Raw genomic sequence first — 15,834 nt, 5'->3', positions numbered from 1 at the left:
ATGCTCAGCAGGTCTCTGATGACAGCTGGCACGTTGCAGTCCAAGGGGCCGCTGCCTGATATGCATGAAGGTAATGCCGGGATAATGTGTGTTACAGATTGTTAAAGATCTGTTTCCCTTGTGGATAAGCGGGAAAGGATTCCCACGATGTCACTTGTCCAGGCTCTGTCTTTAACGTCTGACATGCCCTTCTCCATTTTTCCAGCACTTGCTTGATTGCGTCATTTTAAAGCAGCAGAATCTCCTCGCCGTTGATTTCCCCGGATATTCGCCTCTTGTGATCGTAACGTTGTGTAGGTGAAAGTGTTTTCTTTTTTTTTTTTAAATCGTTTTTATTGACATCTGTTGACCAAAACAATACAAGTCGTACAACACATGAAGGGACGCAGGAGACAATGTCCAGCAGGGTTACATCAGTAAAGCATGACGAAGCAAACATATGTCTCAGTAAAACAGAGGAGCCGGGTACAACCGGCAGGCATAAGGTACTTCATTCCCGACATGAGAGGCGTATCAGACAAAGCAAATCACAGATGTGGTTTTCACGTTTTTATACATAGAAATCAAAACAAAAGAAATAACAGAAATGCGAACCGGGAGCAGTAAATAAAAAAGGATGAGAAGAGAGAGGTAAGGGAGGAGAATTATAAGAGAACAGAAAAGAAAGGAAGCAGAGAGGAAAAAAAAAAAAGGGGGGACACGAGAGAAAGGGGGAGTAAGGAGGAGACGCGTCAAACTCCCAGTGTGACCTAATGGGAGCTAAAGATATAGCAGAGGCAACACCTGGTCCTTGTCAGCAAACGCCGTGAGCCATGGGTCCCAAATCGCCTCAAACCTGCGCATAGTGTCGTGAAGTTTCGCCGTGATCTTTTCCATAGTGATCATGTGCCATATATTGGAGTCGATTTCTCCCGCCGTAGGGGGGCGCCCCTTCCACCTGCGTGCTATTGCTTGTTTGACAGCCGCACAAATTCTATGTATCAGACTGTGGTTATGTGGAGAAAGATCTGGAACGTCCACATCCATCACTAGCAGCGCGACTTCAGGAGATTCCGGGATAGGGGAGTGTAAGGCCTGAGACAGCCGCTGAAAACAGTGGTGCCAGAGCGGCGCTATAAATTGACACGACCACCACGCATGAATATAAGAGCCCGTCCCCCCACATCCCCGAAAGCACCGACGATCACCCCCAGGGCCCATGTGAGATAGCTTCGCGGGCGTGAGGTACCACCGTGCTACCACTTTGTAAAGACGTTCTTTGACCATAGTGTTGATGGTAATTTTATGCATAGACTCAGCAGCCTCATCCCATGCCTCGTCCGAGAACTCTCTGTGCAGATCCTGATGCCAACTCTGCCTATACGTAGGGGGAGAGCCAAATTTAACGGCTAAGAAATGGTCGTAATGGGAGGAAATGGAGTGGTGTAGACGTTTACGCACTAGAAATCTCCGTTCAAACATTGTCTGGTCACCCACGTACCCTCGCTCAAGTAAGGACAGCATAAAGTGTCGGAGTTGCAAGTAGCGGAACAATTCCCGGGGCGGGATGTGTTTGGTGTCACGTAGGGTCTGATATGAAATTACCTGGCCTTGGTGTATCAACTGGCCCGCTCTACCAAGTCCCGCTTCTATCCACCAGGCGAATTTAGCAGGTGTAAGTCCCTCTGGAAAGGCTGGATTATGTATTATGGGGGTCAAGGAAGACGGGCGTTCCGTAAGACGTAGTTTGTGCTTACATGTGGACCATATGCGGTAAGATGCTTTCATGGTCACGAGGGCGTTTGAGTTCTGGAAGTCCAAAGTGTCAGTCCAGAGAATCAGCTGCAGTTGACGGTGTGAAAGGCAACCGCGTTCAAGGTGAAAGTGTTTTCATAAGTAAAAGGGTGTTTAACTGATCGTCTGTATTAACGTGTTTCCCTTGGAGGGGTTGAAGTGTACAAACATCAACACTGATCGGACAATTTGCGTGTTACACACATTGCTTTCTCTAGCAGCCGTCACAAAGGGTTTCTATGATTTTAAAGAGATGGTCTTTTTTTTCTTCTATTTTTGGGATTAAACATACCATTATCCTTAAAAATAAAAAAAGTATAGAAAGCGTTTAAAGGCGTTTCACCTGGCAACGGATCTATAGGTGCCGGTATTTTCCCTTATAATCTCCGATTGTATTTATTAATCCTGTTCCATCAAGCCGTTTAGGTTTTTTTTCTTTGGCCTGTGATTTAGCTCACTAGTATTTACCGTGCCGTGCCGTGGAGCTTCCTGGGTTAGGTTACACGGAGTTCTCCTTCTTGGTCCAGAGCGGCTTCTCTGCTTGTCTCAAACAATAATGTAATAGTAACAAAACCCAAAACTGTCTTGAGTTCTGTTGTTCAGTTATTAAGTGCAGATATTTTTAAGGCTATGTGTATTTGATTGTCAGAACAATGAGATTCACTTTTTTTTTTTGTTTATTCTTGAAATGTTTACTAATCGATGAGTTCATTCCGTAGCGCATTACATCGCACCGTAATTTGGATTGCATGTGTCTGAGCACTTGTATGAATTTTGTTTTGCCTTGCAGGGTCCGTGCCTATCCATGTGAATCATGGTGTGTGGTAATTCCAAGCATGTTTCTAACATTTCACCTTTACTTTAAGCCTTTTTTTTTTTTTGCCTCCTATGCATTTTGTAAGAGGTTCGCAAGGTTCTAAAACTATGATAGTGCTTAACAGGTTGTAATTGTCCAAAAGCCAGTTAAGGGTGGTCATTACGGCTCTTCGGTTTCACAAGAAACCAGTTCAACCTGGTCGTGTGGAGGAGTGAGAGAGCTGCTCTTCTCCTTGTGTCTCCATATGGATGCCGTTCAGCATGCCTACCCACAATACCTACCCACAATACCTACCCACAATACCTACCCACAATACCTACCCACAATACCTACCCACAATACCTACCCACAATACGCACCATCAAAGTTTAATGGAATCCTAGCGTTTGCTTCATGCTACTTTTACATTCATGGGGCTTATTCGCTAAGCCGCACGCTGTCAATTTGGGATTAAACATGTCATTGACTTGCCTATGCATTTTCTAAACCTGATGCTTCAGAAAAAAAATAATTGTGTTACTTTTAGCTAAACATTGATTTTTTTTTTACTTTTGTCCTTTGTTTTATCATTGGGGTTGTTTTTATAGGCAGAATTATTACCGTCCAGTATCTTGGTAAAGGGCCATTGATCACGTGATTGAAAAAAAATGTATCTGCTGGTTGGCCGGGCCTTCCATGCAATATAATATACCTTCCAGAGTTACGGACATTACACAGAAGCATCCTGTTTATGATGTAGTTACTTTAACCCCTTGATGACAATTGCCGGTCCGGGCACTACACGGAAAATCATGTCGTTAACGACAAATGACGTGCCAGGACCGTCATTTGTTAAAACGGGTAAAAAAAATCGATCCGTGATCGATTTTTTTTTTTTTTTTTTTTTTTTTTTTTTTTTTTTTTTACCCAAATGGCGTTGCTGTAATGCCTCGACCTCGAGGCATTCAGCAACGCCATGATCGGAATCAGGGGCCATGTCTGGCCCCTCCCCGGGGCGTCAACATCCGCCATACAATGTATGGCGGCGGACGCCCGTTTTAAAAGCGTTTAGGAGGCGATCAACGATCACCTCCTAAACTTAAATGGTGTCGCTGGAATGCCTCGATCAGGAGGCATCCAGCGACACCAAACACTTACCTCTTGATGGACTGTGACCGCTCCGGAGAGCGGTCACAGCCGCAGCTGCCGGTGATCTTCGCCATCAGCAAGATGGCGGCGACCCGGGAAAAAAAAAAATAAAGACAAAAAAGTTCGGTAGACGGTCTCCTGACCCTCTAGAGAACTCTGGCTCCACTTGCAGGTTGAATACAGGTACTGCATTCAACCATGCAAGTCAATGGAGCTCAGCTTTCTAATCACAGTCTAGTCAGTAGGTAAAGTAATTTGTATAGTTTTTTTGTACCCATATTCTAATCCTGTTGTCTATTTCAGAATAATGATATATTACACCAGAAATCTCTATGTAAATCTGTTATAACATTGTCTGACGGACATCACATTTTGCTGGTGTAGATCCTTTTCGCAGCCGCACTCTACTCCGCGGCCTCCGATATTGCTAAAGTTTCCATTAGTTTAATAGATTGTCTCCATGGTGGGGGGAGTCCTGCAGGGTGTTGCGTATCTACATCTCCTATTTAGTGTATGGCTGGACCTATCGCCTCTTTACTGTCCCATCTTCATTGTTCTGCAGCCACCCCTTGTGCTTTTCTTCACATGGTAACCGTTCTCCCTGGTTTCTCTTTCAGTACGTGATAGACTGAGGGCTGTAGTGGGAGCTTCTACCAACTGGAGGTACGGTAACCTTACATACAAACTTATACTTGTAACAAGGAGGCAGGGTGTCTGCTGGGGTTTAAAGGGACGGCTTACCACCCCAAACAGCTTCACCAAGATAAATGCATGTAAAAGTACTTATTATTAGTAAAAAGGTATATTCATTACCTTTACAGGACTAGATACATCATCTCTAGTACTGCTGATTGTCTAAACACTTCTTTAATTTGATTCATTACGTAAAATTCTTCCTGGTTCATAACATTTGTCTGGAATTCTGTCGTGCAACACAAAAGCAGGCATGGATAGGATGTGCTTTTTTTGTTATTAAATACAGAATAAAATCACAGATATTCTACAGTTTACTTACTTAACATACTGGAGCTTTCCACCATTTTCAAATGGAACAGAGCCTTTAACTATGGATAGCCTTGGTTAAAGGGACACACCAGTGATCTTATGCACTTTAATGCGTATGACCGCTGTGCGGTCCCTTTAAAGTTTTATGGCAAATGCATGGGGGGGGGGGGAATTCTTCAGAATACATCCGCATATATTTGCTCCTTTCTCGGACCCCCAACTATATGCTATGCAGGAGATGTGTTTAGCTGATTACATCTCCTTGCCATACATTCCTAGAGTTAGCTCCCGGGGGTCTGCATCGCTCTGTTAGGGATATTCATTGAAATCAAGCAGCCAATCAGTGGCTGCTTGGAACGAGGATGAGGAAGGCAGCTACATGGCTGCAGCTTCTACCTCGTGTAAGTGCTTCACATTTGGTTTTTGTTTTGGAAGAATGCATATTAAAGTACTCATAGGGTATTCATTATAGAGGAAAAGTTCAATGATCTATAAATCATTACATTAACTCTAATGCAACTAGAATAGATGGGTTTTTCGTGGTAAACCACTATGATTTGTTGACATAGTGTCTTTATTGCCCAACAGTATATGAAGTATTGTTCGTGTAAAAGCTGTGTTTCTTATGGCTGGTATATTGTTATGAAATTTCCATTGTCATAGATGTTACATCTAACTCCATAGATGTGACACAGAATTCATTCAACACGATGTGGGAAAAGCCTGTGACAGACATTGTATTTCTTTGTAGCTTTCTCCTTGGCAAAATGTTACTAGTTTGCCTTGTTTTATATATATTTATTTTTTTGTCCGTTTCAGTGATCACCGGCAAGCCATGGAAGAAAGAAAGTCCCTTCAGTCACTGTTGGCAAACAAACAAGAAGATCTCCCTGCACGGAAGGTGAAAGACAGTTACATCGAGGTTGTGTTGCCGCTAGGTAGTCAACCAGAGCTCAGGGAGAAGTATCTGAATGTGTACAACAATGTGAGGTAATGAGCTAGAGGAGACATAACATTATTGGTAAATTGCTAAAATGAGGTGGATTCTCTGACAGAGTAAAATGAAATCTAGAAGACAATTTAGGAAGTTTCACCCTGTCCTATCCTTCCACGCTAAAACTACTTCTACTTTTGTTCTCAGATTTGGGAGAATTCTTGAAGATTTGGACAGCTTAGGAGGTAAACATTCATTGAAAAGTGTTCACCATGGCACCTTATATTGCATTCTTGGAAGGCTCATTCAAAGGATCTATTTAACTCTATTTCATCTAAACGGCCCAGGAATACAGCAGCCTATAATACGTTTGACAGAGAACATGCCAAACACACAGTTGGTTCATTCGATTCCTTAAAGATCTTGTTCCTCTGGACACACCGGTGCCTGTATGGAAAATTAATGTAAACCACACTCAATGGAGGAATATAAAAGCCGTCTGGGTTGTCGCATCCAAATCTTTGTATCAAGACGTCTCTATGACCCCTTAAATAAGCGCATTAAGCCATGAAATCAATGTCATTTTCGACCTGTAATCCGCAAACAATAAATCTTCACCTTTCGTCTGTCATGAGAACTGTATTTAGTATTGGCGCTATGTCAGTAGCTTTTATTAATTGTTCTGTCACATTCTTTGTTTTATTTCATCTATCTATCTATCTATCTAGTTCTCATTTGCTACACTCATACAAAGGATGATACTCGGCAGAAGTCTCCGCTGTCAATAGTCACGGCTTTAGTGGACAAAATAGGTAAGTGGTGTCACGTGGCTGCGGCCCAGTTTGCGCTCTAAAGCTTTAACAGAACTTGTTCATGGCCCCGTGAAGTTTTTTGTCAGCTCAAATGCAAGGAAACAAGCGATCAGACTTGGCGGGGGAAAAACTAGATTCTGCTGCTTCTTGGCAATAACCAATCGCTTTTTCCAACCTTTCAGATTTACAGAAGGAGGTTATCTATCCTGACTGTGATATCAAGTTTACTGGACATGTTTCCTGGGTTGGGAAAACATCAATGGAAGTCAAAATGCACATGCTACAGGTTGGTGACACACATTTCAACATAACACCCTTGGCTCTGAATTAGGCCGAGAATTAGTTTTATATAGTGTATTATATAGTTACCACTTTGCATTTTTATTCATGATGTCAGTATTACCACACAGATGGGTTCATGGCTCAGTTTGGGTTTTCTTCTTGTTTACAGCAACATAACGGGGTTTACAGCCCAGTGCTAGATGCTACCTTTGTCATGGTGGCCAGAGATCCTGAAAATCGAAGGTAAGTAAGATTGAATCTTTGTGTAGTCGGCATATTGATATCTTAAACCCACGGATAAATAACATAAAAGGCAAACCGTGCTAAAGATGTGTATCTTCTATGAGAAGAAGGCTGTGTTACCAAGTTACTCATTATTCAGAACATTTCCCGGAAGAGGACCGGTGTGACCCTCGATGTATGAAATGACATGCTTCGGTCAAAGTTAATATACTGGCATGCAACCGTTTAGTTCAGATTCATTCCAACGCGGCATACGACAAACCTTTCGGGAGATTCTGGACATAGAAATAATAAAATAGACACACCTTCGTATACACGATGTATTATATTGGCTGGATTGTTGGGGTAGTTATTAAATAGTGCAACTCTGAAATAACATTGTTATTAAATATTGCACCATAACCAGCTAGCTGAGGTGGGGCCCCATCACATCTTGCCGTGTGCTTCATTGGGAAATACGGGGAAGATAATTAAAGGGCTGGGTGGAGGTTTTGTAATGCTAATATTTGTTCTGGCAGCTGAGCCTAATGTTTACCATTTATCCAGAGCTGGATCAAGAAAACATCAGGTCTATAATATAAAATAAAATAGGTTCATACGGTTATGCAGAGATAAATGTTTAATTGCTGAAAGAAGCTACCAGCCGCCATATGCACTTTAACGCATGTGGTAGCTGTCTGTCCCCTTTCATTAAATAATCACAATCCTTCCTAATTGCACTATGCCCCCAACCCAGCTCCTCTGATGAACAGATCTCCTGCTTACCATTGCACATTATTAATACAAATGCAAGAGCAAATGCTCTGAAAAATACCCCTCGTCTTCTAATCGGGGTCGTCTTATAATCAGACCTCAAATAGAGGTCTGACTATGAGACTAAGATCCAGATCCCCCGCACAGCTGCAGGGGACCTGGATCCTTCTGTCTCCCCCCCCCCCATTTAACACCCCCCACACACACTTACCGGTGCTTCCAATTTCCTGCTGTATACCGGGGCAGCGGGTTGACATCCACGCGATCCGCGTAGACAACTTCCGCTGCAGCCGGATGGAGGTGTGGCTAGCAGCGGGGGTTGTCTGCGTCCATCGCGCAGACCTTCCCCGACTGTCAGAGTTCCCCGTGCCGGTGCCGGTGCGGGGAACTCTGATCTCTGACAGCCGGGGAAGGTCTGCAGACAACCCCCGCTGCTAGCCACACCTCCTTCCGACTGCAGCGTAAGGAAGACCGCTGCCCCGGTATACAGCCGGAAATTGGAAGCACCGGAAAGTGTGTGTGGGGTGGGGAGTGTTAAATGGGGGCATAAGGCATTTCTGGAGGCAGAGTGCTCTATGAAATGCCTTTTAACCCCCTGAACGCCACTCTGCCTCCTGAAATGCCTTATACCTCCCTATATGCCACTCTAAATGCCAGAGTGGCATATAGGGGTATAAGGCATTTCTGGAGGCAGAGTGGCACATAGGGGGTTAAAAGGCATATCATGGGGCATATTGGCATATACAGGGTTAAAAGGCATATCATGGGCCACAGTGCCATATTGGAGTGGCAAGCCTGGGGGCAGATGTGCGGAACTGGGGGGCAGGTTGGAAAATACAAGGAAATAAAAACAAAAAAATATTTTTCTCAATCATAGCTTTTATTAAAAAATGTAATCGTTTACATGAATTAACATTTACTGGTAAAACTTTTTTCCTATAGGGTCGTCTTATATTCAGGCTTTTTCTTTTTTTTTTTTTTTTCCTAAATTAATATTCAGATTTTGGGGGGTCGTCTTATAATCAGGGTCGTCAAGCAAATACGGTAGTAGATAACGTAACAATTCGACTTACAGAAACAACAAGTGAGGAGGGCTCTGCTCAAATGAGTTTACAATTTAGAATGGTATACTTCCTGCCAGCCGGCTCGGGGATTGGCCCGTGTGTGATTTCCAGGGGTCTAGCAAGAGACCCCCGCACATTCCTTCCAAAACTGGCACAAAATGTGCATAGCCTAATGCAGCTATGGTGCTGCAGCTTCCTCTAAAGTTATGTACAGAATGCAAATTGAATTGCTTAAAAAGTACATTAATATATATTTAGAGTGGCTTAGGGGGGCATTGTCAAGCCCCTTTAACTGTATATGTTAAAACAATTTTATAATAGCTTACAGTAACTCTTAGGATTTCGAATACACTGCCGTTTCTCAAATATGAATGCAAGTATTTTCTTGTTTTTCCTTGTCTTTTATCTTCTTCAGACCGGCCTTTGTTAATCCTCTAATTCCGGAAGGACCTGAAGAAGAAAATCATCTTAAACAAGGAGAATGTACGTGCTCTCCTGTATTGTGTATTTTTCTCAAAAAGGCAGAAAGGTGTAATATTAAGTAGAGATTTAAAGAACAGTTGTGGTTTTATTAAAAATAAAACAATAATGCACTTCCCAGGACCAAGTTATAATTTTAAGTAAAAATCTTTATATAGACTGTATAATTTCCCCATAAATTAGGCCCATGATTGGCATTCTGGTGCAAAATAATATAGTCAACAGAAATATTAGAACAATACCGCAAAATGAGTGTCCGAAAATGGCAGCATTCTGCAGGCCTCTACATAAATCAAAGCATTTTGGGGAAAAAGAAGCCATGTCCTATCTGACAATCCCAGACCAGAGTCTGCGATGGACCTTATTGCCTCCTTTTCTACCCAATGCCAGTTTGTCACATTGCTGTGTTTGTATATTTCATCTCTAAGCAAACAAAATGAGACGCGTCGCCTTCAACACTGCGTCATTGTTGAAAATGGCCCCGACGGCAGACGAAAGGAACATCGTACATGACATGTTTCTGAACACCTTGGATACAAGGTAATGATAAAGCGCGGCATTGCATCTTCTGTATATTTTGTTGTCTAGAATGCATCTTACAATCAATTCATGTGTCATTATGGGTGAATTATAATTGTGAGCTTGTAACTCATGATGGGTTGTGTATAATATATAGGTATATATACATACATACATACATACATACATATACACAGTGCTGGGAAAAAATAATTTTCCCCTTGTCCCGATTTCTTCTATTTTTGTTTATCTGTCACATTTAAATGATCGAGACAAATTAATTTAAATACAAGGCAAAGGCAACATGAGTAAACTCAAAATGCAGTTTTTAAATTATTTCATTTATTGATGGTAAAGAGTTAATAAAAACCTATGTCACCCATGTGATAAAGTAATTGCCCCTAAACCTAATAACTGGTGGTGACACCCTTGGCAGCAACAACTGCATCAAACTTGCAGTTACTGGCAATGAGTCTTTTATATCTCTGTGGAGGAGTTTTTGCCCATTCTTTTTGGCAGAATTGTATTAATTGAGCCACATTGGAGGGTTTTCTGTCATGAACTCTCTTTTTAAGGGTGTGCCACAGCATCTCTATTCAAGTCAGGCCATTCCAAAACCTTTTTATTGGTTTCTTTTGTAGACTTTCCTGTGTGCTTCGCATCATTGTTCTGCTGCATAACCCAACTGCACTTGAGCTTTAGGTCACAAACCGATGGTCAGACATTCTCCTTAAAGATGTTCTGGTAGACGGCAGAATTCGTGGTTCCATCAATTATGGTAAATCGCCCAAGTCCTGAAGCAGCAAAGTAGCCCCAGACCATCACACAACCCCCACCACGTTAGACTGTTGATACGATGATCTTATTGTGGTATGCTGTGTTAGCTTTACGCCAGATGTAACGGAATCCATGTCTTGCAAAATGTTCCACTTTTGAATCCTAAATTCACAGAATTTAGGAAGTATTGAGTGTCATCACATTTTTGGGGGGCTAAGGTGAGACGAGCCTTTGTGGGTTTTTTTTTTTATTTTGGTCACAAGTAGTTTTTTTTGGCCTTCAATTCTCCCATGGATGCCATTTTTGTACAGTCTTTGTTATTGTGGATTTGTAAACACTGACCCAAGAGAGGCCTGCAGTTCTATACATGTTTGTTTGTTAGTCCGGGTTCCTTTGTGACCTGTACGGGTCGTCGATGCGCTCCTGGAGGAGTTTTTGCCAATCCTGGGAAAGTTCACCACTGTTCCAAGTTTTCTCCATTTGTAGATAATGGCTGTTGCTGTGGTTCGCGGGAGTCTCAGAGCCTTAGACATGGCCGTGTAACCCCTTCCAGACTGATAGATGTCAATGACTTTGTTTCTCCTCTGTTGATGAATTTCTTTAGATTGATGCATCATGTGCTGCTTTTTGAGACCTTTTTCCCCTACTTCAATTTGCAAGGCTTATTGCAATTTGTTCTACTTAAGGTTCTACTGAATTGATGTTTAGATTTAACATCACTGGCAGTAGTCATGCCTTTGTGTGTCGAGTGAAATTGAACCCAACTATCAATTACATTTGGTTTATTGTTTTATTTAGTTACTAGAGGGGCAATTACTTTTTCACATGAGGATAGCTTTTTTTTCTTCTGTATATAATATATTTGGCCAATATTATTAGTTTAATGATACAAAACATTTAAGTTTGACAAATACACAAAAATAGAAGGTACGTCACTTTTTTGGTTTGCACGTCCTGAGTCTAACGCAAGGGCAATGACATCAGGAAAATTGGGAGACCAGAGTGGTTCTTATCTGCCATCACAGTCTGTGTTTTAAACCTTTGTTAAATACTTCATATAACCCTGTTTTATGAAATCTCTTACAGTACTTTATTGTTGGTTTGTTATACAGGACTGTAAGTTTCCGTAGTCGTGTCTTGCCTCCGAATTCAGTGTGGATGGAAGATGCCAAACTAAAGGGGTTGGAGATCTGTCACCCACAGGTACTTTGCATTTAGCAGTTGGTCTTTATATCGTTGTTATTGTGACACTTACTTGATATTTTATACTTAATACCAAGAACCTTTGTTATAATTTTTGAAAGTCAGCAATGTTTTGTTTTTTTTGTTTTTTTTTAATCCAGTGAAAGCTGAGAAGGTTGTTTGTGTTCGGATCTTGTCTCCTCTATTGTTATTAGAAATATTTTTTAATAGTGAGTTGTGTGTTTTGGACCTGGGGCAATATTACATGTAATAATTATGTCATCCTGGCCTCCAATGGGTTTTATATAATAGAAACTCATTGGCAGTGCAGATGACATCATACCATGATGTCCAGTATTACCATACTGTATAATAGCTTAATATATGAAGTATACAAGCTGTACAGTTTAATCATCCTGTGTAGACTACAGGACCATGTGTTCTTAAAATGATTTCAAGGCATTTCCCTTTCAGTGTTATGTGTATATATATATATATATATATATATATATAATGAAACTAGCTTCAGTTAAATTTGGGAGCCAGCATGGGGTGCATCCATATTTATTATTATTATACTTTATTTATAAAGCGCCGACATATTCTGCAGTGCTGTACAAAGAAAATGATACAGCAATTGACATACAGATACAAGAGGAATGAAGGGCCCTGTTCCCGCAGGAACAATCAAAATTTTAAATAAAACGCATGTAGAAACCTCTTAACAGAATGTTATATTGAACATACTAAAATAGTATCAATACATTAAGAACAGTGTTGGTGAAATATGTTGGAAAACTAGAAATTGTTCTATATATTAAAAAAAATCCTATGTACCTCTTTAGCAACGAAATATATTCAACAGAATTTTTGGTGGTTTTCTGATGAGGAAGGCATATGAACTGGGTTGGGCAACTGCCTGTTCCTATGGGTAAGTTGTTTGTTATACTCTTATGGATTGTAATACAAACTATAAATTGTCTACACAAGACCCTGTGTTCAAGACATGTTACCCAGGTATATGAATTTATAGGAATAGAATAGGTTGCTGTTACGTCTTGCATGCAGATGGTTATGTGTGCATGTTATGTCATTACCAGATGTTTGTACACATATGAAAATACACAGATCATTAGCCTCAATTGGGTTATCTGTTACCACAACCTCATTTTTTATAAGGCTTCCCTGCCTCTGGAGACTGGTAGAAGAGGGATAGAAACAAATCATAGTACCTGTTGAAGACTAGATTGGTCAAAATGTTTGTATTTGGTGTTAGCGTGGCTGTTAGTGTATTGTGTTACTGTGAGCGTTTGTGCCAGAGTATGGCGTGTGTTTCGGTTCAGGGGGTGGGGGAACTTATAGTTGAATAAAAGTGTTTTGATTTTTGTGTAATGTCTCGTTTAGTGGTTCTAGGCCGTATGTTGCAGCTGTTGATGACATCATGTTCCAGAGACCTGTGGAAATTGGATCCTTATTGTTCCTCTCCTCTCAAGTATGTCCTACTTTATACTCACATTAAGGGCAATGTTTCCTTTTAATCTAATCAGGATGTACCTTCCTTGTATGAATTTTCCCCTATACCCTGTATCTTTTTCTTGTCATTATGTGAGAACAGACTGCTTTCTATGAGCTATAGTCATCATAGGTCCGCTGTTTAAGACCGGACAAATGAGGCACATACCGGTACCGAAGTTACCCATTTGTTTACTATTTCTTTCAACTGGTGATTTAGGTGTGTTACACACAAGGTAACTATATCCAGGTGAGAGTGCACAGCGAGGTGTCCGATCCAATCACCAGAGAACACCACACAACTAACATTTTCCATTTCACCTATAAATCGGAAAAAGAAGTGCCTCAAATTGTACCTCAGACATACGGAGGTGAGTGCGAGATACCTTCTGCTTCATAGGACCGGAACATGTTGATAATGTGTAAATGCCTTACAAAAAGTAATCTTCTAGACATATGAGATGGCTGAATGTCTCCATGGTACAGGGGTTAATGTGCCTGTGATTGACTGGATTGTAAAGCCGAGCGGCTTCTTCTGACCCAAGCACCCCCCAGTAACTAACATACATACCGTATTTGCTCGATTATAAGACGACCCTGATTATAAGACGACCCCCCAAAATCTGAATATTAACTTAGGAAAAAAGAAAAAGCCTGAATATAAGACGACCCTAAAGGAAAAAAGTTTTACCAGTAAATGTTAATTCATGTAAACTATTTTTTTTAATAAAAGCTATGATTGAGAAAAATATATTTTTTTTGTTTTTATTTCTTGTATTTTCCAGCCTGTCCCCCAGTTACGCACATCTGCCCCCAGGCTTGCCACACCAATATGGCACTGTGGCCCATGATATGCCTTTTAACCCTCTATATGCCACTGTGCCCCATGGTATGCCTTTTGACCCCCTATATGCCACTCTGCCTCCAGAAATGCCTTATACCCCTATATCCCATTCTGGCATTTAGGGGGTTAAAATGCATATTATGGGGCAGAGTGGCATATAGGGAGGTATAAGGCATTTCAGGAGGCAGAGTGGCATTAAGGGAGTTAAAAGGCATTGTATAGAGCACTCTGCCTCCAGAAATGCCTTATACCCCTATATGCCACTCTGGCATTTAGGGGGTTAAAAGGCATATTATGGGGCAGAGTGGCATATAGGGAGGTATAAGGCATTTCAGGAGGCAGAGTGCTCTATTAAATGCCCCCTTAACGCCACTCCAGAAATGCCCTATGCCCCCATTTAACTAACACACACACACACACTCTCCCCCCCCCCTCCCCTCCCCTCTCCTCTCCTCTCCTCTCTCCCCTCTCTCCCCTCTCAGCCCTCTCTTACCGGTGCTTCCAGCCGGGGCAGCGGGTTGACGTCGCCTTCTGCTGCAGCCGGAAGGAGGTGGAGTTGGCAGCGGGGGTTTGTATGCGTCCGTCGCGTAGACTTTCCCCGGCTGTCAGAGATCAGAGATCTCTGACAGTCGGGGAAGGTCTACGCGACGGACGCAGACAACCCCCGCTGCTAGCCACACCTCCTTCCGGCTGCAGCGGACGTTGTCTACGCGGATCGCGTAGACGTCAACCCGCTGCCCCGGCAATACAGCAGGAAGCACCGGTAAGTGTGTATGATGGGGGGGGGGGGGTGAGACAGGAGGATCCAGGTCCCCTGCAGCGGTGCGGGGGATCTGGATCTTAGTCTCCTAATCAGACTCTATTTGAGGTCTGATTAGAAGACGACCCCGATTAGAAGACGAGGGGTATTTTTCAGAGCATTTGCTCTGAAAAAAACCTCGTCTTATAATCGAGCAAATACGGTATTACGCATCTTTACACCCACTAGCACACACAAAGCACTCATGCTCACACTCCTGCTAACACACATGACGATGTATACACTCGTGTTAATACACACTTACACACTTGTGTTAACACACAAATACATACACACTCATGCTAACACTTACATACTCCCTCTAACATACTTACACACTCATGCTTACATACACATTCATACATACTCCCTCCCTAACTACCTTCTTGTCTGCTTCCTTCCCTGCACTTATGCCTTTACCCTCTCTCCCTCCTTGCCTGCCTTCCTCGCCTCTCTACGTATTTGGTGGGCTTCTTTCTTACTGCTTGCAGCAGAGCTTTCGCTGCAGGGTCACGTAAGGTCATGTTACATGACCACGTCTCCACAAGTTTTAGACGTTTTGGAGTGGCTCAGGGAGTAATTGTTCTCATAATGGAAAAATTATGCATTTTTCCCAAAGTAATACTGATGTGTATTTGTATATCATTACATAGAGGTGAAGCATAATTTAGGTATCTCCCTTCATAGTTAGAAATGTTCTTTTGAAGAAAGTCACTAATTAGGACAGTTACATGAGTTGTTTTTCATTTAGGCCAGTGCAGCAGCTGAGCGAATGTTTACATATTGATATTCGCTAATGGTCATGTCTATTTTCTTTTCATTTGATATAGAGTCCATGCTGTACTTAGATGGAAAGCGACACTTTGATGCTGCCATCCGAAGCAAAAATGGTCAGAACCAGAATTTCTAG

The 15,834-nt window shown here is 41.9% G+C and overlaps 1 protein-coding gene across 1 annotated transcript; it reads left to right on the top strand.

Moving 5' to 3' along the window:
* LOC149289734 (acyl-coenzyme A thioesterase 9, mitochondrial-like) lies at window positions 1-15,834 on the top strand. The gene is made up of 14 exons (XM_089490251.1): window positions 1-70; window positions 4,336-4,381; window positions 5,543-5,713; window positions 5,865-5,902; window positions 6,386-6,469; window positions 6,652-6,755; window positions 6,921-6,994; window positions 9,227-9,294; window positions 9,720-9,831; window positions 11,700-11,790; window positions 12,615-12,700; window positions 13,174-13,261; window positions 13,502-13,652; window positions 15,755-15,834. The coding sequence occupies exons 1-14, from the start codon at window positions 1-3 to the stop codon at window positions 15,832-15,834; spliced, it is 1,263 nt and encodes a 420-aa protein (XP_089346377.1).

This window comes from Sceloporus occidentalis, unplaced genomic scaffold (genome assembly GCF_023333645.1).
Source record: "Sceloporus occidentalis isolate IW3139 unplaced genomic scaffold, rSceOcc1.0.p SCAF_43, whole genome shotgun sequence".
Classification (NCBI taxonomy): Eukaryota; Metazoa; Chordata; class Lepidosauria; order Squamata; family Phrynosomatidae; genus Sceloporus; species Sceloporus occidentalis.
Note: the sequence above shows the minus strand (reverse complement) of the source record. Positions and strands in the feature narration are given on the sequence as shown.

Bases quoted from the DNA above. Each gene is read 5' to 3' on its own strand.
- LOC149289734 (XM_089490251.1), top strand. From the start codon at position 1: ATGCTCAGCAGGTCTCTGATGACAGCTGGCACGTTGCAGTCCAAGGGG. The intron at 71-4,335 runs GTAATGCCGGGA...TTTCTCTTTCAG, and splicing joins GCTGCCTGATATGCATGAAG to TACGTGATAGACTGAGGGCT. The intron at 5,714-5,864 runs GTAATGAGCTAG...TTTTGTTCTCAG, and splicing joins AATGTGTACAACAATGTGAG to ATTTGGGAGAATTCTTGAAG.